Source organism: Miniopterus natalensis, chromosome 4 (genome assembly GCF_054644295.1).
Source record: "Miniopterus natalensis isolate mMinNat1 chromosome 4, mMinNat1.hap1, whole genome shotgun sequence".
In the NCBI taxonomy this organism is placed as follows: Eukaryota; Metazoa; Chordata; class Mammalia; order Chiroptera; family Miniopteridae; genus Miniopterus; species Miniopterus natalensis.
Genome location: NC_142084.1, coordinates 85,100,477 through 85,123,257, shown reverse-complemented (window position 1 = coordinate 85,123,257; position 22,781 = coordinate 85,100,477). Strand labels below are relative to the sequence as shown.

Below are 22,781 nucleotides of genomic sequence, written 5' to 3'. Positions count from 1 at the left end.
CATGCTGTGCACTGAAGGGTTGCTGGTTCGATTCCCAATCAGGGCACATGCTTGGGTGCAGGCTCTTTCCCCAGTAGGAGTCATACAGGAGGCAGCCAATCAGTGTTTTACTCTTGCATCCATGTTTTTCTCTGCCCCTTTCCCTTTCTCTCTCTCTAAACATTAATAAAAATACTTTTTTTAAAAAGAAGAAAAAGCTAATAGTTATCGAGCATTTGCCATATCCCAAGAACAGGGGTGACAACATTATTATCTTCAATTTATTAATGAGGAAACAGGCCACAGAGAAGTCCAAGAACTTGCCCAAAGTAACTTACCTAGAGAATAGAATCTGGGTTTAAATCTAGACCTGCTTTCAGAACATATATTTACAGTTTGGGCTAACTTTTAAAGGACATTATTTAAACAAAAAATTGTTGTATTCACTATAATAAAGGTGAATGTCTAGTGTATACCTTATGTAAGTTAAAAATTACTTGGAAAAAATTATGATACTTAAGTTTTTGAACCAAATTCAGTGAGAAATGTTTATTCTTTTTTCCCCTTTTATGTATCTGCCATAAAAACTTTTCTGGCCTCTTGCAGTACTCTGAATAATGTTTGTAAGTTGGAAGCCCTCAACAAAAAGGAGGCAAACATGTATGTGAAAAAGAAAATCTTAACTGTTGTAACAAAGATACTCACTGTAATTAATCCTAAAAAAAAATGTAATATTCATGAGCTGTATTATTTGCTTCAGAATTAGTAGTCCTCTGTAACCAGCTTTCACAACGTTAATAAGTTTCATGTAACCCTGTGGTCTTTATATGGTGGTTAGTTTGCTGTGCCTGTAATGCTATGTCATATTAATCGGTGATTTATATACAACTTTTTCCAATTTTACTTATGTTCAAATTGGATAATTTAGGAATAATTTTTCTTAGTCCATTATGTACCTGAGTAGTATATTTTTGGCATAGATTATAAATATTTAAATGTTACACAGTAGCTGAATTACTGACATCCTTACTAATCTTGCCCATACCTTATAAGGGCGCTTTAGCGAGTGCTTATTAAATACTCCCCGTGAGCCCTATGGAGTACTGTAAGATGAGAGACTGACCTATGGTTCCAGTGGCAGCTTGTAATGCTGTCAAGCACATGAAAAGCACTTGAACAAGAGAGAATGCTACGTGATGGTGTGGTATCTGAATTTGGGGTAAAGGGTGTAAATACTGTAGAAATTTAGAGAATAGAAAGAATTAAGACTGAGCAAAAGCTTCATGAAGAAGTAGATCCTGGTCTTTTTAAAACTGTACACTTGCTGAAAGGAAGGTGAGGGCAAGTAAAGTATCAAACACGGAGTGAAAAATCTGACACAGGTCATACGATGTAGGCTCGCTCACTGATAAGAGCCTGTTCCCAAATGTTTCCAAGCAACAGGTAAACATCAGTGAATACTGCCTGAGAAACTGTTCTATCGGGAAAGGAAGTTCCCCTTCTATACCAGTCCGATAGTTCAAATGGAATAAATTGAAGTAGAGATGTTTGTTGGGGTTTTGTTTGTTTTTTTTAGAGCTTGAGGGGGAATAAATTACAAAGCTTTCAAAATTTTAGGAGTGAGGTTCTGGAAACATTTTTTCCTTTCAGAAAAGCTGAGTCCAGTTTTTGGAATTTGTAAATGCATTTGTGTAAATCTAAATTTAGTCAATCATGGGTGAAAAATGAAAAAACACAAAACTATTACTACTGGCTCATTTTAAACAAAATATCCAGTATTTGAGTTTACATAGAGGTAATTTTACAGACTTACTCAAAGTGCAGGGTTTTTTCACTTTTATCATTCTGTCGATAGGATTTTTTAGTTACATATTTTCTGTTAAGTGTTTGATATTTGGCTATGTATCTGAATTTAATCAGAAGTGAGAAAAATATGTAAATGATGTAATCAAACTATACAGTGTAAAGTATTTGTGTCTACAAATATCTAATTTTCACATATTGTCTCAGTGCAGGATATGTTGTCATTTTATCATTCTCTTAGAAGGATTTTATGCTTTTTTTTTTAAGGTTAACCAATTTCAGTACTTCTAGATTTTTTCCTTGAAGGAGTCATTTAATAATGCATTTAATAAAACTACCTTAATAAGGTAATTTAAATAGAGTGTTGCATATTTTAAAAGATAATTTGTTATGAGTATGTCCAAGCTGAGCAAAAATCTTTGGGTTTCAATTTTATTTTTAAATGAAGGGTAGGGAAGGGAAATTGGAGGGGAGGAGACATAAGTAAAAAGACTTTGTCCACTTCTGCTGTACAAAATAGAGATAAGGTCTACCCTCCAAGACACTCAAGAGAATTAACGAGTTAATATATTTTGAATGTTTACCATTGTGTTCTCAATAAATTCTTATTCTTTGCTTTTGTTTTGGTTATTTAGTTTTGTCATTGTGAGAAAGCTTTAAAAATCTGTAACCCAAAATTAAAAGATATAGATGAACAAAGACTGTTATTTCTTAGATGAGTTCTGTTTTTAGTGGCTATTTCATCATACCTGTAAAAACTAGAATTGGGATCTATAATGTAGATAAAACTCTTATGCGGTACTCACTTTTTAATACCTTGGTTATTTGATCTGCTTGTCCCTTGGATATTTGATCTGCTTGTGGAGCCAGTTTAACACAGGATACTCTTGACAAGAAGAACACCACACTGTTCTTTCTTAAAAAAAAAGGATTTATTAAAAAAAGTAAATAACCTGTTCAAGTGGCCTTAAGCTACTGTCAGCAATAGGAAAGGTGGTTTCACAATTAAACTTACACATAAAACAATGTGAGCCTGAAGCTGCTTCAAATACAGAGTAAGAGTGTTTTGGGTTGTTAAATAAGAATAAAATTCCCATTTTTAAAAACAGGCCTTGGGAGCTTAGGCTTTTAAAATTTATTAGAAAGTGCATTTGAGGAACTTGCACTTGAATTGATAATGTGTACCACAGGATATCCAGTTGAATTTGTAATGCCTGAAATTTGCAAAACAACTTTTAAATATTTTACACTAAATATTTGGCTAAAAGTTTTCTAGCAAGTGGAAATTGGGGCCCTAGTTATGTAGAGTAATAAATATGCTGTTGTTATTATATCTAAATATAACATTTTGCTACTTTTTATTAACTTGTCATTAAATATGGTTACATGAAAACTTTGTAACTAGAACTATCAAGAGCTTCATTGAGGATGTTTTTGGCCTATTTATTAGTTGAGTAAAGTGTTTAACCTTTATGATTTTTTTACTCATAAGTACTTAGGACTGCTGAATTTGTGAACATGGTTTTGGGGGGGGGGGGTGTCCTAAAACAATAAGATTTGCATAACCTATCCAGTAATTCCTCCTATTTGTGGGGTATATATTTCGAGACCCTCAGTGGATGCCTGAAACCATGGATAGTACCCAACCTTTATATACTATGTACAAAATACAGTACAAAGTACTGTATTCTTGTGATGATACAATGCCTATGTGATGAGATGGCGTGAGATGGGTGACGTAGGCACTGTCACAGAGCATTGGGCTGCTATAAAGGTTACTTGAACACAAGCACTGATAACCGAGATGGCTACTAAGTGACTAAAGGGTGGGAAGCATATACAATGTGGATACACTGGACAAAGAGATGATTCACGTCCCAGGCTGGACAGGGCTGGACAGCGGAAGATTTCATCACATTACTCAGAACAGTGTACAATTTAAAACTTATGAAATGTTTATTTCTGGAGTTTTCCATTTAATATTTTTGGGCCATGGTTGACCACAGGTAACTGAAAACACAGAAAGCAAAGCTGTGGATAAGTTCCTTTAACGATATCTTAAATGTAAAATAAAATGACATTAATTATAAAAATCAGGTAAGCCTAAATTTCACATTAAAACTTATGCATTCTGTATTTAAAAGCATAACGTTCACTCTGCATTTGAACTCTTCGATGCTTTAATGAAGGAATGATTGCACTTGAGAAAGTTAGTTGTTGCCTAATTTGACACTAAAATAAATGTTCTCCAAATTGTAGAATCAAGAAGATGACAGTTCAAAATGAAAAGGAAATAAACCAACCACTCCTTTTCATGAAGTTTGACTTTGTTCCAAGTTATATGTATTTCTTAAGCAGATTTTTTTTTTAATTTTTTTATTGAGGTAAGAGTCACATAACATGAAATTGATCATTTTAAATTATTGAATTCAGTGGCATTGAGTCTATCTCACTATGCAAAGAGGTTTTAAAATAACTTTATTTGAAATTAGAGTTTTAAAAAGAGTGATGGGAAAACCTGTATACTCTTTGTCTAGATTCATCAATTTTTAAGATTTTGCTGTATTTGTCACTCTCTTTTTCCCCTCCACTCTTTATCTTTGTTTGTCTACACACACACACACACACACACACACACTCACTCTCTTCTGATCCATTTAAAAGTTGGTTACATACTCCCTTTGCCTCAAGACTTCTATGTGCACTTTCTAAGAACAAGGATTATTCCTTTAGCATAGCTACAGTATAGTTATCAGATTCAGAAAATTTAACACTGGAACAGTGACTTTATCTCTGTAGTCCATATTCTGGTTTTGTCACTTGTTCCACTTTAGTTCAGGATTTTTGTCCAGGGTCATGTATGTATTTAATTGTCATGATTATTTAGTCTCTTTTAATGAAGAGTTCCTTAACCTTTTTAAAAATCTTTCATAACATTGGTATTTTTGAAGATTACAGGCCAGTTATTTTATAGAATATTCCTCCATTTAGGTTTAACTGATGTTTCTCAGCTTATGTATTCTGAGCTAGAACGTTATATTAAGTAGTGTTGTGTTCTTTTCCAGAAGAAAACAATGTCTGTGTTTCCCTTCTTAGTGATTTTAATTTCGATCACTCAGTCAAGGTGTTATATAGTCAAAGTCCCCTGCACTGCTTACTTAATGTTTTCTCTTTGTAGCTGATAAGCAGTCTGTTGGGAGATACTCAGACCTCTCCTAATCAAAATCCCCCCCAGATTTAGTCTCTACTGGTGTTTCTTGCTTGAGCTAATCTTCACTGTTATGGTTATAAGTGGTGGTTCCCCAGGTCTAAACAGAGTTTATCTAACAGGTATTTTCTCTGTAAGGCTCATCACAGCCTCCTTATGCTTAGGAACACTAGACAGCACTTCGGCACTAGGGCTGGGGCCAACAGTGAAATCACCAACAAAAAGCACAATGCAAAAAACATGGCACTAACTAGACCAGGGAAGGGCACTTGTTCACAATACGAACTGAAAGGCAGCGGCAAGCATCACCTTTGTGATCCCACCTCACCTGGGCATGTGCATGAGGAACAGCTCAGATTTTCCACTGCTCTGCACTTGTTCACAGTGACCATGAAAGCACTGTGAGTATTAACTTCAGAGCACTGTATTAATTTGGGGTTACAGATACATTTTAGTGAGCAAGCAAATTTGCAAGTCTGGAATGAAATTTAAAAGTTTTTTAAACCCAGTGGGAAAAAAGGTATAAAAAGTAAAACAGATGAGACCTAAGATAGAAAACTTAAGATCAGTACAGATCAAAGAGGTTTTTAAAAAATATGAAAAATAGATGTGAAGGAAGATAAAAAGCAGAAAGCCAGCCAACAGGTAAGAGTTTAAAGACATAAAAATAAAAGATTAAAAGAAAGACTGTTAGGTAAAAAGGAGGGGAGGGGGAAGGGAAGAAAATAAAGAAAATACAGGGTGTGGCAAAAGTAGGTTTACAGTTTTGAGTACTTGAAAGTTTATTCTTGTATTATCATTTATTTATTATTGCATTATTTTCCATATAAACAACTGTAAGCCTTCCCTTTTTTATAAACTCTCACCTGAGAATATGTTTATTGATTTTAGGGAGAGAGAAACATCGACTCTTTGCCTCTCACATGCACCCCAACCAGGGATTGTACCACAACCCAGGAATGTGCCCTGACCAGAAATCAAACCTGCAACCTTTCAGTTTAATAGGACTATGCTCCAGCCAACTGAGCCACACTGGTGAGGGTTGTGAACCTACTTTTTCCCATCCTGTATATTAACAGCAGAAATGGTGAAATGAAATGTATACACTGACCTTTTCGAAGTTTGAGGGGGAAAAAGGCAATTTAAAAAAATTGTATGTATACCAAAGTGGGTTTCTTGGGATGCTTAAAAAAAGCTCCAGGGAAAGGGTGTGTTGTTCCCAAAGTTTGAGAGACTCACAATGCACATTAGAATCATAAAGTCTCTGAGAAGTGTTGCAGAAATACAGTTGCCTTTGTTTTTCCGTAACATTCCCCAGATCTCACCATGGAATCCTTTTCTCGCATGATACCTATTAATATCTCCCAGAGTATTTTTCACAAAATGCTAGAGTACTGTTTGAGAAGAAAATAATGAAAATCTTAAAAGTTATATAGAGGTACATGATAGAAAAAAAGAAAAAAATCAGTTGGGGATAGAAAACAGTTTGGCTTGGGGCTGGCATTCCTAGGGAACAGGCTTCTGTTGAGGCAGCACTCTTTTGCCACTAGCCAAGGGGCAGAGAGCAACTTGACACTACCTTCTGGCCCTTCGTCCAAAGTTGTCTTTTCAGAAAGCTTTTTATCTGTGCAGACAGGGCACTGATAGAACACACGGGCTGCTGAGCCAGGGAGTAGAAGCTGATCCTCAGCAGAATTAAATCAGCCCAGCCATGGGACACTTCCCAAGCAAGTCAAGAGAAGTTTTATATACAAGTGCTGTTTTCTTTTTTTTTTTAATAATTTTTTCATAGTGCAAATAAAATTTTAAACAAAGGTGCGCCCCACACTCTCATGGTTTTTGTTAAGGCTTTGTCCATACGCACATGTGCTTTTGTACAGTTGATAGTGGTTAGTGTTCATACAATTTTGTTGTGTGAGCTTTTTCTATGACCATGAAAGGAAAAGAATTTCCTAGTGGTGGCTGCCTCTGCCTGTGCACTTGCTGCAATGTTCAAGCACCACTCCTGCCACATTTTGGAAACAGCTTTCATCCTGCTTCCCTGAACCACACAACTCAGTCTTCTCTTTTGCCAACCATAGAACACTCTGCCCCCTCCCCAATCTTATTGCCACCAGAAGGCCTCTCTGAAAAATAAGTCCTTAGCTTATGTTGAGACAGCTTCTTTGTGAGCCTGTCATCTGCTGCCCAGGTCATGATAGCAGCAGGACCTGTCTGTGCTAGAGGGGAGTGGAAGGACTCCCATGTAAACCATCACGACCCTTGGACATCCAGACGTTTCCTAGTATAATGATTTGTGTTCTTGCAGATGAAACAGTACAGAAACTGGGTGTCATGGTCCTTGTAAAGCCTTTTGTTCAGCCAGATACCTCATGGAGTAAGTTACATAGACCTTATTTTTGGCATTTTGAAAGTTCAGAATTCTTTTTGAAAGTACAATTCCTAAACTGTAAATACAAAATTCATGCTAGATAATAGCATCAGGCTTTGTTTTTGCTAATTTGCTTCAGTATGTGGGACCCCAGTAGTGTTGATATCAGTGAGTGAGTTTAGTGAATCTGAAAAAGTTACTGTTTTATCACATGATATCAGATTACCCCTAAGACAGAAATTGCTGCTTAATGTAAAATAAAATCCTAGCTCACAATCTTTGGTGTGCTAAGGTTAAGGAGAGTGAACTTTAAAATACAAATTCTATTAAGCATAAAATAGCAGTTCTGTTCTGGGGCTTATATTAATAGATGCTTGTTCTGTCTCTCATTGATACTTATTTCTAGCTCTTTGGGCATTTCTTAGTAATAAAGTTATTTCTGCCTTGCTGTATAGTTATGGCTTCAAAATCTTCATTTTGGTTTCTATACTGTGGGTCAGATAGGCTGCTAGTTACTGTAACTGTAAAGTTCTGCCACAGTGAATGAGCTGTGGGTAAGTAGTATTATGCCAGTCTACTCTAAGGGGCCATATGTGTGCTAAATGCTTTACACATACCATTTCCTTTAATCTGTGTAGTAATACATAGGAACTACCTTTCAGAAGAAGAAACTGAGACATTTGTGTAGGGATCAGAGGCAAGATTTAGGCCCTATTAATTTCTTAATAAATTATTGATCAATAATATGTATATTAATTAGCTTTTACACAAAATTAGCCATAAAAGGTGAAACAGATTATTAAAATACATAAATGTGCAATATTTTCCTCTGGTATAGCCTTGGGTTTTAGAACAGTTCCTGGAGTCGAGGACCATTTTAATTTCTGAAAATGGGCTGCTATGAAATGGGTTATTTTACTTGGTATTGCTAACCACTGAAGTTGTAAGGAAAGGGAAATAGTTGTACAGTTTCTTCCTCCCACGGGTCATAATTTAGTTGTGGACACGAGGATGTTTTTCTTGGCTTATCTCATTCATATCGTTTTCCTTGCACATCTGTTACATAAATTATAAAACTATTTTATTGAAAAGTTGCCAGTTTAAGTCACATTTAATAGTGATCAAGAGGTTCATACCTTTTGGAAAAAGAATTAAATGACAGACTTTGAGGGGCAGAAATCCAACTACCATCCTGGTTTAAGCTTTTTTTTGTTTTGGATCAGTTTCGATATTTTTTGAGGCACTGGAATAATTATATGTGGTTTCTAGTGTTTCCCAGAAGGCTTCATGTTGGACTATAAACATTTAATGACATTTTATGTAAAATGAGGTATTTTAGTCACTGCTTCTATAAGTGTTTATCTTCTCAGTGATCAATTTACACATACATTCTAGATGGAATATAGATTGCCATTTGGAACTAAATTTGGGGTGTTGACTTCTTTAATGATTATTCATTTTATGTAATCCTTCCTGACCTTTATTCTATATAAATCATAAAATAATGACTTTCTGTGTTTTCTTGGGAAATAAATTAATAAGATTTATTCTGTTAGGACAACTTTGTGCTTAAATGATGAACATATCAGTTTTTGTGAATCTCAGAATTTTTAGATATGTCTGGTTACTTTGGGCCCGTGCAAACTGGTACTGAGTCAGTACTGGAAAATTTCCTGGAATGTTAGGTGAACTCTTATGTAAGCAAGGGACTGAATATTTATTTCTTTAATGTACACTTTGAAATTGTGAGGATTTGGAATGCTGGTTTTTAAGCTTGAAATATTTAGATAAAAGATATCATTTGGAATACTGATAATCTCTAAAGGGTATTTTTTGAGATTACTTTCTAAGAGAAAGTATGCTATAAATCAGTTAATATTAGTTACTAATAAAAATTCTTAGATTAATCTTTTTATGTTATATTTCCTATGAAACTGTTCTCCTTTCCAAAATACAGTAGGTTCTTGTTAGATTTTTCTGTTCAAAGTTTTGAAGCAGATCTAGAAGGTTTATTAAAGAAAGTAATATATGATTTTGTTATGATTCAGATCTGACATGCGTGTGTGGGAACAGGCCACCCAGCTAAGGTAGTCACTGGCATCCACCTCACAGCTTTATTGGGCCCCAGCTCTGGGGCTGGGGAGAGAATTTACTCCTTTGTGGAAAACAAATCCAAGAAAGCCAACCTCCAGCGCTGGCAGTGAGCCTGGCGGTGCCTGGGAAGGTGACTCACAGGTAGAGAATAGCAGCTTTCATGCCCTGAGAGGAGCATCAGGTCTGGTGGTACCTTGGGTTAACGACACAGTCAGATCTATACAAAGTCAGTAAAAATTTATGAAAAGTGTTCTGCCGTGCAAAAGTTCCTACCTAAAAATAAAATTTGTTGAATCTAAACATTGGTTACCCTGAGCTGAGTAAGTCTAGTACACACAGGATACTTTAATTCTTGATCGGATCTGGGAGATTCGAGTCTGTACAAACATTTTCATAATTTTGAAGATGCACAAAGGTGTTTAGCTAGTCTTTCAAGAATGTCAAGTTTATTTTTAGTGCTTTTTTCCTACCTGCAGAGTAGTGTTTGGTGTTTAATTTGCTCTTCATCACCCACCCCCCCACAAAAGCCCCGCATAATACGTACTTGTATAGAAAAGAGTTTTATAGAATTTATCTTTCCATTTTATCTGTAAGTAACACAAGTGCAGGCTAAAATTTTGAGTTAAGATTACAGGAATATTGAGCCACATCAGGTCAACAATGTTCAGTAATAGGAAAACATCTGGGAAGATTCAAGTTCTGTAGTGTACTTCTCCATCCCCATGATAAGACTGGACTGCACTGTTACTGAAGTTGAAGGCCATCATTGGTCTGAGTGTATCAAAGAATTCGGTAGTAGAATTAACGTGAGAATGACTTTTGGCTTAGAAAAGAGTACACAGCCCTTCAGCTTAAAACAATTTGGTATTTAACAAATAGTTAACATCAGCTAGTAGTAATTTTCTATTGTCTTACATCATACTGGGAGGGAACAATTGAAGTGGTGTTTTGAACATTAATACAATATTTTCTGTGGTTTTAATGTCATATAGGCAGGGAACTTGAGTTTGGGCTTAGGCAGTTCTTCTGTCTGTATCATGTTTTTGCAATGTGTTAGGTATCCAGGTATAGTGTCTAAATTGATCTCTGAGTATCTAAACTTATTCTTGAGCTTCAAAAAGGGCTATGGGACTCCCCTCCTCCCTCAACAAAACCTGGCAGTAACCTGCTCTACAGTATTTATTTGTGTTTTGTTTTGTTTTTGTGACTGATAGCTAAAAGATGAGCTATAAAATTCAGTACAAATTCTTGGTAGTTACTTTAAAAAGCAAAAGTTTCCTGTTTCAGCATTTAGCATTTTAATGTTTGCTTTTGAAAAGTAAAGAGGAAAACAGGAGGTGCATAATCCTCTGTGTAAGTAGGTGAAGTCCAATAATATGCACATAAGCTTCCCACATGTAGGATATATGACTTTCAAGTAATCAGGTTACTCTTCTGAAATCGTGATACTGCAGAAGAATGGATAAGACAGCCTCGGACTTTAGATATCTTTAATTTCAGTTTTTCCCTATTCAAACAGTTATTTTCTTTACCCTGCTTTTAAGAGCAAGGGGGTACATTGGTTTCCTCCTTTTCAATTGGATAGTTTGTGTTTAATATTTACTAAAACCAAAGAAAATGTAATTTCCATGACTGAGAATATATTTTATTTTTTAGGTCTTTTTAAACATTAAATCAGCATTTAGTATTTTTAGTAGCCGTTTGTGATGTCATCTTATATATTCATTAGTAGGCTTTTCCATTTAGGTCAGATGATATTACTGATTCTCTGATCCTAGGGCATAGTGACATAATAGAAAATGGACTTTGGAATTAGAAAACCTAGCAAAGTTTGAACATCTATTGCCACTTACCAATCATGTGATCCTGAGTGAGTTTCTTAACTTCTATACTAAGGAAGTTAATAAAGAGGAATTGCTTTTAAATACATTTTTCTTCTCTCCTCACTTTTTTTTTTTTTTTAAGGTCGAGGGAGCTGAGGAAGCACTGTAGTTGCTATTAAATATAGTATTTTCCTTCTCTCCTCACTTTTTTAAGGAGAGGGGGCTGAGGAAGCAGGTAGTTTTATTCCTTGTCTTAGCATGGTAGCAATTTTATAACTAAGCTACTATGTAATCAAATACGATAACATTTTCTTTAGTAGCATTGATTCTTCTATTGAACCACTGCTTGTGTTAAGACATTTTCCATTGCTTTGTGTTTCATTTTCAGATCAAGAAAATACTTTTCTCTTGATGGATAGCAAATATCCAGCCAAGAGGATGAATCAGTTTTTCCACCTCCCTCACACCATTTCTATACAGCCTCAAATTTTCTGCTAACAACAAAAATTATGTTTGTTAAATTTGGGAATACTAGAGTTCTTCGTTGTTGACCATAAATTTGATACTTCTTCACAGGCTATAATAACATAACTAGGTTTTAAAATATGAGTATTGAATCTGTAATATGTTCAGCTTGCAGATAAGGGTAACATGGTGAAGACATTTCCTGATGAAAAATGAATATCACATGGTCCATTATCAAGCTTTTAGAGCAGGTTTTTTTTCTTTTCTTTAATGTTTCTTTATTGTTGAGAGTATTACAGATGTCCCCTTTTTATCCCCAAATCCACCCCACTCCCACGCCTTCCCCATACCATTGTCTGTGTCCATGGGTTATGCTTATAAACATAAGTTTTTGATTAATCTCTCCCCACCCACACCACCCTCGCCTCCTTCCCTCTGAGATCTCTCAGTCTGTTCATTAGAGCAGGTATTTTTAAAACTACTTCCCTAATGTTTCAGCTAGAAAGATTTTTTTTTTTTTAATACAGGGTGTCCCAAAAAAATTTATGCACACTTTAACAGCTGGTAGCTCTATTTTGAAAATGAAATTTATTTTGATAAACACTGCCTTTATAATTACTCAAAGTGTGTGTATGCATTTTTGGGGGGACACCCTAGTAACAAATTTTCCTGGCTTGAGTGACTTGTAACCTCAGAAAACTTTCTTAATTGTTCATTTTATGGATGTTTTATTATTTTTTAAAAGGTTTTTTTTAAGATTGGTACTTTACAGGGAGCATAATTTTACCTAAGTCATAAAAGGATCACCTGAAATCTTTGTGGCACTGAGAGTAAAAGGTAACTTTTATTTAAAGGTAACTTTTAAATACAGGTTTTATTGTCAGGAATCCTTCTTCCCTAATATATAGTTTTAAAAATCATTTTAATTTCAGTATTAGGCACTTAAACTATTTCCTGTGGTTTTACACACATAGAACTTGGTTGGTATACATATTTTAGTATATATATATATATTTAGTTACTAGTTTGCTGCACTTACTAGCCTGACAAAACAGAACATTGGAAGTATAAATAACACTCATGCTCTGTCATGATGCTTACTTCCCTTTACGTAAAGTGTAGCTTATGATGCTATAGTACTTGATTTACATTTTTTAATGGCATTTAATAATTTTCCTTTGCAATATAATATTCATAGGAGAAATTTTGAAAAATTCAGCAAAGTTATAAGAGAAACATACTGTTATTTAAAACCATTACTTTGAACTGTCTCTGTCTCTTGCTGCCTGTTTTCTGTTTCTCTGACCCTCTGTGTCTTAAGTGTGGATGTAAGTATGCATGTACTCAATAAAATACAAGTTTAACGATCTAAGAGAAAATACTGCTAACTATTTTCCTGACCTTGGAGTGAATGAAGTATTTCTAATAAATTTAAAACAAAAAGAAGAAACCATATTAAAAATACAGACCCATTTGACTCCATCTTTAAAAAAGTAAAATTAAAAAGGCAATCTGGGAAAAATACTTCTTTCTTCATCGTTTCCATTTCCTTATGCCTTTGTTAGCAGTTAGGACTGGATTACGCTTACACTTGACCTTTCCTCATGTGTATAGTTTTGTTTTAGGAAAACATATTCTTGAACTTTTGACAGGGAAAAATATAAGCGATTATACAAGTGTTTTCTTGTCAATCATTTCACTGATTATTCTTAATACAGATTAGAGCTTCAACCATCGGTAAGGAAAAGCCCATTTTAGCTTTTATTTTCAACCAATTTTTGCCTCTAAAACCTGGACTCGAGCTGTTATCAAGTAAAATAACTTGATATTTCATTATTAGTGAGTGGTGCAATAAGCAGAAAATGGGGAATAAAGAGGAGGGCCAAAGTGAACATTAATAATTTAATTTACAGATTGAGTAATCAGCCCTCAGCTAGTCGTGCATTTTCTGTGTTCACACAGCCACGGAAGCATGTGTGTAGAGCTTGAGGGTGGCAGGTCCTAGCAGTTGGCGCTGGGCTGTCGGGAGTTAGCCCACTGGGGACTCTTAGCGTGGTCCTACCTGTTTACTAGGGTGTTGTGAGGAGCCAGTGTGAAACTAAAAACTGTGGAAACAATTAATAGTTTTACAAATATAAGCAATAATGATTTTAATTGTGGATTTTATCCTTGTAAAAAGCAATTCTTCAATATTGCTTTAAGGTAAAATCTTCAGAACATAATCAACTTCTTATATTCTTTACTGGTAATTTCCTATAATTTTGTTTGCAGAATAGATCCTAGACCTTTGTCTGAATTTTGTGTATAAAAAAACTGATGAGAGAGCCCCCTCTAGTGTCTGAAATATCTATTTTAAAACATTTGTGTCAATCATGGGAAGTTTAGGAATTAAATTAGCTGCCTTTTCCTTTCACATCTGGACATAATTTTTTTTTTACTTTTTGGAGGGAGGGAGGGTTTTTCCTTCTTTAAAAAGGTCACTGGAATTATAGGTAGGGTGTGGATTGAGGGCAGTAGAAAACATGGGAAAGGAAGGATCAAAATGCCATTTCTACCTTTTTAGAAATAATTATTTTTGAATGACCTGGGATAATACCAAACTGTACAGTGTTGTTTTTAGTTTACATTTGTTTCTGAATTGCGTGAGGTTTAAAAATACTTTGTTTTGGAATTCTTTATGCGATCAGACCTCATTTTAAGAGAGTTCTTTCCAGTTTCTGAAAGCAAGTTTTATTGGAAAATGTCTTTAAAATAGCCTGATTCTCTTCATGGAAGTGTTCTGACTTTGTTAATTTTTGTTATTATTGTTGCTATATCTTTCTGTGGATATACTTTATAACAATATTGTGAGTCTGTTCTAATGGCAAGTTGTCATTTTACACAGTTCCATTGTTTTCAAACCTAGGAAAAAAAGAGATTCTTAAATTACTGGCTCTTTGCCAGTTCTCCCTAAGCACACAGAACTCAAACACACAGGCCTTCGGCTAAGAACTTTTTGAAGGGTTACAGAAACAGGACCTTTCTCATCTGACCCATGGGCTTTTGTAGCTTGAACAAGGAAAGTAGTGTTCTGAAAGCAACAGCATTTATGAAAGCTCTAGTGAAAATATTTCATGCATATGGACTAAGAGATTAACTTCTTTCATCTTGTTCTCCAACAAATTAAACAATGCAAACAGATTTCAAGTGCATTCTTGGTAATGAAATGCTTGGATGAATTATAATCCTAATTGCTATTGTTCATTCCCACAGCTGCATTTTGACACTTTTAACTGCCTAAGCCACACATTCTTCAGCCACTAGGACAAACAAAAGCATTCTGAAATCCATCATTTTGAGGCATCTTAAATTGCAAATCTGTCGTTGGCTGCCTTGATTTTATTTTGGTCCCATTGTTGAAAAAAAAATGTGATTATTCCTTTATACATAAAATTATTGTCAATAGAATCATTAGTGGATTTTTTGAAAATTCACTCATTAAAAAGGAGACAGTGGAGATTATGCATTTATTTTAATCCCAGGGAAATAATTTGTATTTATTTTATCAAACTAGTTGATATTTTAGGAGACAGTTTTCTCCAAGATTTGAAAGAATAGTGTTTTGCTTTTCTTCCTTAGTAGAACAGTATTCTGAATGTAAATCTAGAAGTCAGATTTATTCTGTGACTTGGCAATTCATAATTAATATGCGTAATGGTTCCTTTAAAATTTGACCCAAAACTGTTTTATAACTAGCCTGTTCCTTCAAGGTAAAGAAACTGAAGTGTTTCCAGTAAATCTGCAATTTATATTTCTTTGTTTGAGAAAGAGATTTGAGTGCCAATTTTAACCAAACCTTTCTTATTTTAAAAGCAAAATTTGTTGATGACTGTGAAACTATTCCGCAAAAGTTGGATCTCTCTAAGTAAGAGTTACCAGTTCAATTTTCTTACTGTCTCTAAGACTTAATCTTAAGTGGGAGATTTGAATTACCATGTTCACTGGCATCTGTTGCAACAATTGTTTAGTAACAGTTGGAGCTGTAGGTGTCGATTTAATGCTAGTGTATAGTATGTCACATTTTCAAAGTACTTCTTTATTCCTCAGAATGCCTTTGAATTCCCAACTCCATAAAAGCACGTGGAATTGCTTTAAACTCAAACAGTTTTGCCATCTCATGTTTTAAATTTAAGGTACTCTTCTTAAAGTTAATCCTTTTTAATAAAAATTCTTAGTATTTAAAAATTCGAATAGGTGATTATTGTCTCTAAGAATAAAAAAATAATAGCTGACATATTGATCACTTCCTATATGTCAGACACTGTGCTACTAAGTGCCATTCGATATGCTGCCCTTCGAGTTAGTGTTCTTCTTCTCTGTTCGCATTTTACATTTGAGGAAGCTGAGTTTGAGAGAATTAAAATAGTTTTGTCAAAGGTTACAAAGTAAGTGATTGGAGTCAGATCTTTCTGACTCCTAGAAGCCATGTTCTTGATGCTGCTGAAGTCTTAAGTGAAAGTTAAATTGTGTTATCATATAATCTCCTGATGGAATATCATGTAGCCATTAAAAGTGAGGGTTACAGTGACTGTATAGTGAGTTTAAAAATGTATATGGTACAATAAGTGAAAAAGACTAAGGGATTCTGACAATGAAATGTTCAGAGTGGTTCTAAACATTTTTGGAGTGTTATCTTTTATTTGTCATTGCTTTTTAACAATATTAAATAATGTTCAGCTATTATAGAATTTTGCCAATTTACAGAATTTCTGTAAGCTGGAAGCTTAAGACTGCATGTAAACCAGGTTTGGTCAGGGAACTGACAACTTTAGTTTATAGTAAACTCTAGCATGTTCAATTTTCTTTTTAATTTGACTCCAAACCATTTTTTACTGGACTTATGCCAGCTCTGATATAATCTATTATCAGTATTCTTGAAGAGTAATGGAATAGTAAAATCTTCTTAAAGATAACTTAAATATGTTATATAGTGTCCTTAGGGTAGCTTGTGCACAGAAGATATTTTCTGTTCCATCCTGTAGAGATACCTCATTAGGACACTCAGTAGTGTCAGTATTAAGTTTTCATGTGTTTCTCAGTTTTGATGCTAATCTTTGTGCATATGTGCGTGCATTTTTTTTCCTTTGCAGCACCAATGTGGTTATGAATTATTCAGAGATCGAGTCTAAGGTTCGAGAAGCAACGAATGATGATCCTTGGGGACCTTCTGGGCAGCTCATGGGAGAGATTGCCAAGTAAGTGATAATTTGACTCAGTAGTGCAGAAAGGATCCAAGTATCTTTACACAGAAATGTGAAATTTGCTTTTAGTTTTAAATCATTTAGTTGCCAGAGAGAAATTTTGCATAATCATTCAAATATTAATGGAGGAAGTTTTTTTTACACAGGGTCCATTTCTCTTAAAAATTAGCTCAAAAAAATTAAAAAATTTTTTCAATGAAGTTTAGAGACTTACTATAGCTTACCATGTAAAATTTTGACAAATGTAATATGTTGTTGTTGTTATTATTTCCTCGATATTATACAAAATATAGGAAAAACATTTTTAAGGAAGCATATCATTACTTTTTTTGAATTAAGCTTATTAATTTTTTTAAGCTCTTTAGGAAAACATAGTAACTTAGAACAAGCCTGCCATCTACTGTCAAAAATAACATATTGCAAGGAAAATTACTCTCTTTTCAGGGCTACGTTTATGTATGAACAGTTTCCAGAACTTATGAATATGCTTTGGTCACGAATGTTAAAAGACAACAAAAAAAATTGGAGAAGAGTTTATAAGGTATGGGCATTAGTTTGTTTTTATTATTTAACATGTTGAAATTCTTGAAATTTTAAGGCATACATTCATACGTGATTATGAAGGACATTAAATCCTAGAATATCCTAAAACAGGTAAAAGATATAGATTTGGTTTGTGTTCTGTTTTTAGTTACCATGAATAACTATACTTAAAATGTTTAAAATTAATACTTTCCCTAAATGTTGAATATTTTTATTGGTTAACATTTTTCCAAATAAAAACATATTTATGCATATCAGAAGTAATCAATCTATAGTAGTATGCATATTTAGTGTATGAGCAATTAAGATGAAAACTATAGTCTAATATGGTTTGTCATCTCTGCATAAAATTTTGCCTAATTTATAACAGTATTATTACAGTATTCTGCACCAAAAAAGTTAGTTTAAAATAAAGTTAGAGAATCTGTTCTGATCTCCCAATATAATGTAGAATATTAAGACAAGGTAGTCATCTCTTCTTCTATTCCCACTGTATTTCCTTGCTACTCGGAATAAGTTCTAATATGCATTCCAAAATGGGGTATAATATTTGTATGTGAAACTTTGAAAACAACATTTCTGGTTTTCGGGATTGAAAAATCAGTGTTTTATTTAGTTACATGTTTTGTATGTTGTTTGTTTCTGAAAACATTCACTGTCATTTCCTCAGCTTATACAGTAGTTGTGATGAAATAGTTGAAATTTCTTTAAATTTTTTTAAACTAGAGTGAAAAAATAATCCTAGGGTAAACTACTTTTAAGGGGGGAACATCTGTAATACTTTCAACAATAAAGAAAAAAGAACACATACACAAAATAAATAAAAAATAAACAAAGAATAGTTCCTGGTAGGGTGAGGGTTTTTACCACTCAATTTTGCCAACCTAACTAAATTTTTATAGATCTTATCATCTCTATATGAGGTTTGTTCCAAGCACAGTTAAGTTCAAAATGCACTGTCCACTGATGGTTGTGTAATTGTGCAGCATTCCCCACTATCTAATACCAGAACACTTTCATCACCTCAGAACGAAACCTCATAAATGTTTTTTTCCCTTTATTTGTTGGCAGTGAGTATTTGAAACAAAAGCCACATCATTAACCCCCCAAATTAAATTTTATCTGTGGAAAATGCTGTGGGATCTTATAATTACCAAGTAGCAGTTCTCTTTAACGTACACTTTAACAGTTCACAGTTCCGTAATGCCCAGATGAAAAGTAAAAACAGCCAGCTTTCTGAAAACTTAGTAATCATTTATATCATACAGTCAAGTATTTCTTAACATCAGAATTATATTTTTAATCTTCTGAAACATGGAATCCAGTGAACAGTGCTTGGTATAAGGGGAACTTCAAATTGATAATGTAAGTTTTAGACTGTATGTAGATTAATATACGGAAGAGTTTCCTCCTCCCCCTACCACCCCAAAGATTATTTATTTGCTAATGTTGGGATTGTTTTTTTTTAACCATTTACCAAAGCTTTACTACTATTTATTTTGTTAAATCATTTGGTGCTTTGTATTTTTACAGTCCTTGCTGCTCCTGGCTTACCTCATAAGGAATGGATCAGAGCGTGTTGTTACAAGTGCCAGAGAACACATTTATGATTTGCGATCCCTGGAAAATTACCACTTTGTAGGTGAGCAATAGAAAAACCTTATAAGCAAATTAAAACAGTAGTTGGAGTTGTCAGTCACCTGAACCAGCTTAGAAGCTTCTCCGCTCTAATTAGAATGTGACTGTTGCTGGTTGTGTGACGAGTGCAGAATCCAAGACGTGGGGCCCTAGAGTATTAATTAGTGAAGACAAGAACTTGCAGAAAAGACTGGCTAATAACAACAGAACCAACACAACATGAGTGTTCGGGTTTATATTAAAATATGCACTGGAGACTGGTCCCCTGTGGTGTCCATAAAGGAATAGCTTTAATCATATGGGAAGAAAAGGTTAGAGCTCCAAAACACACACATCTGTTTGAAGCTGGGGGTTTTTTTCCTCCCACCAAATAATATTTACTGTGCAGAGGCAGCAAGGCCAGAGTGTGTTTTGAATGGGAAAGAGGGTATAGCTTGAACCACATTTCATTTTGTAGTGTACCCCAGTTGAAAGCACTTTAAAAATGCAGGTTTTCAGCTATACTAAATTCCCGTAATTAGTGTTTCCAAACTTGTATTGGGAAAACCAAGGCATATGGGTGCCTTTCAGTCATTAAATGCGAGTTTTAATGACCGAAATGAGTTTTGTTTTTTGTTCTGTTAAAATACCATTGAAAAAGAAAATAGCATTTGTGGACATAAGTCCATTTCATATGGTCATTAGTAATCCTCCTTAGTGGGTCTCTAATTGATCTTGCATAGCACCGCTACTTATGGTCCTTTATAGTTCACCTTTACAGGCTCTTACAAACCAAAATTGCATCTCAGGCCTTAGAATTTGCTGATGAGGAAGTAACAAATTTTAACAGTACAATTTGCCTCTTTTTATTATTTTAAAATATTGAAGTTGGTTTCTTATGTTAAAATTTTCATGCCTGTTTTTTGTGTTAAAGGGTTTGATACAGATTAACTGAATTCTTAAGGTTTTGTTTCTCCCTTACCATCCTCACAGATGAGCATGGCAAGGATCAAGGTATAAATATTCGCCAGAAGGTGAAAGAATTGGTTGAATTTGCTCAGGATGACGACAGGCTTCGTGAAGAGCGAAAGAAAGCAAAGAAGAACAAAGACAAATATGTTGGGGTTTCCTCAGACAGTGTTGGAGGATTCAGATACAGTGAGTATCAAAACCAGACTGGCTCCTAACCATCAGTCTTGGGTGAATTTTAAGAATCATTGAAATATGAAAGACCAAAATGCTATTTTTTTACCTTTATCCTCAACCAAGGACATGTTTATTGATTTTAGAGAGGAAGGGAGGAAGTGGGGGCCGGGAGGCATCAGTCTGTTGCCGTCCTGTATGCGCTCCAACTGGGGTTTGAACCCCCAACCTTGGTATGTGCCCTGACCCGGGATCAAACCCACAACCTCTTGGTGTAGGAGACGATGCTCCAACCAACTGAGCCACCCGGCCAGGGCTCCCACGTTTATTTTTAATGTGGTGACATAATTTGCTTAAAATAGATCACGAGGTGCTTGGAACAGATACAGAAAATAGCTCTCTTCCATAGCATGTCTCTTTGGACTCATTCTAGAGCTCTGGCCATCCCCTGGTCACTTTGTGTACACACAGGCCAGTGCTGTGTATACTAGCAAGCTGCATATTGGGGCTCTCCGACTCCCCCACCTATATCTGAGTTTGTTTATATTTGGATTGTACTGAGAACTCATCATTGGAACTGTGGGAAAGCCTTCAATTTCTTATCATATTATTACCTATGAAATAATATTTTCACTCCTTTGCTTTGCTTTCTTTCCCACAAAGAAAAAATCCTGCTAATTAGCTGTTAGAGGATGTTTCTAACAGCAGAAAAATGTCTTTTACATCTCAGCATCACATAAAAGTGAATTTTTGAATTGGGCAAAAATATTTATATTAAATAAATCATGTAAATATGTTTTGGAGTTTTTATTTGTTTAAGAAGATAAGTTTTTGGATTATTTGCCCAAGTAGTTATTTTATTCAAAGTAGCTGGAGCAATTTAATGTGTTTTTTAGTAGAAATTGCTATTGGCAACTCATTTCCTCATTCTACTTTCTGATAATCCTCTTTTTGACCAGCACAATATATAATTAGGTAAATTTAGAAGGTTGAATAAGTTCTCAGAACCAGTCACAGTGAACTAATAATTACAGTATCTGCAGTAGAGACAGAGTTGAACATCCAGTGTTTGTGTTGCATTCTTTTACAAATTATTGTCCGTAATGTATCTGATTCAGAGACTTAACTAATTAACTTTAACTATATATTTTATTCATTTTCACATCAGATAATGGCTTGCCAATATCCAGTATCTGTGGCACAGATTTAGTATGATATCTATCTACCACACTAATCAGTTTAGTTTTCATACACTTTCATTTTTCTGGTAAATTTTTCTTTCCCCCAAAGTCTGGTTTATCACATTGCCATTGAAATGTTCATTATTGGAAAACCACCATTTTTATAAAACCATCCTGGTTTAAATTTTATCTAATAAACTTTACTTTTTCACGTTCTGTTTAAGTTGGTGGTCACTTTGAGATTTAGTAGACATATTTTAAAATCCTCTAGCTCTTACAGAAAATTTTGACTTTGCAGTTTTAGCAGGCAGCTCAGTAAAATGGTTTTATTCAATCTCCAAAAGACATGTATGCCATCAGAACTTGTTAACCAAAGTTTAATACAAAAGCTCTGAGCCACATTGGATTATTTTATTTCTCATTGCCCTTCCCCTTTCTCTCCATCCTGCCTTAATTTTCAATATTTTCTTCTTTTTAACCTTATGTGATTTTTCTGTACCTTCTGTCTAGCCTCTTAAGTTGAGTTTGAATATGGACAGGGAAATGGAAAAGTTCCCTTTAATGCCTATAATTCCCTTCTCTCCTTTGGACCCCAAGGTCAAAGAGTAAAACAAATCTTGATGTTTTGGGGGTTTTTTGTTCATTGCCATGATCTATGCACTTCACTCACAAATTCACACTGAGGCTCCCTAGGTTTTGCCAGTCCCAGCATATGTTTGCTGTGAACTGCTTGAGCATATTTCATGATTCCAGCCTGTGTAGCTTTTGGTAGTTAGAATATTGTTTTCTTTTTACCGTAATTAAAAGACGCTTTCTCATGTTGTGAAGTCCATTGAGTTATCTAGTTTGATACTAAGGAATGACATTTATGAGTCTTTACAGCACATTTGGGACATGTAGCATTCAAAATGGTGTTTCCTATAGTTTGTGTTTTAAGAGCCTTTGCTGTCCAGTACTTTTCTAATAATTGAAAAATCCTTATGAGACAGGAATGAAATATAATTCATTACATGACTTTTATAAAAACAAAAGGATTTCCATTTCTTCTTTGCGTATATAGCCTGTGGTGGTCCTTGTGTTTTTCTCTACTCCTTTCAGCAGTCTTTAAGAACTTCCTGACAATGCTGTGCTATGCATTAAGGTTGTGTAAGTTTTCATAAATAAAAGCTTTTGAATCTGCATTCCTGCCACTTAATGACTGGCACTACATGCTGTGCCTTGCTGTAATTGTGTTGATTCAGCACTGTGGGAGCTTTCTGTTTTCCTTTGAAAACTATTTTATTATGAGGAAAAGCTTCAGAAATAAGAACTGTA

General features: G+C 34.6%; 1 protein-coding gene across 4 annotated transcripts in view; it reads left to right on the top strand.

The window, feature by feature from the left end:
• CLINT1 (clathrin interactor 1) overlaps nt 1-22,781 on the top strand; it is a 52,294-nt gene that overhangs the window by 7,675 nt on the left and 21,838 nt on the right. For 3 of the 4 annotated variants that reach the window (XM_087816950.1, XM_087816949.1, XM_087816948.1), the window contains exons 2-5: nt 16,873-16,977; nt 17,428-17,524; nt 19,060-19,168; nt 20,137-20,301. In XM_087816950.1, the coding sequence (XP_087673076.1) occupies nt 16,873-16,977; nt 17,428-17,524; nt 19,060-19,168; nt 20,137-20,301 (476 nt within the window). Of the gene's footprint in view, nt 1-16,872; nt 16,978-17,407; nt 17,525-19,059; nt 19,169-20,136; nt 20,302-22,781 lie in introns of those variants that run through there. The other variant, XM_087816951.1, reaches the window with a different exon arrangement.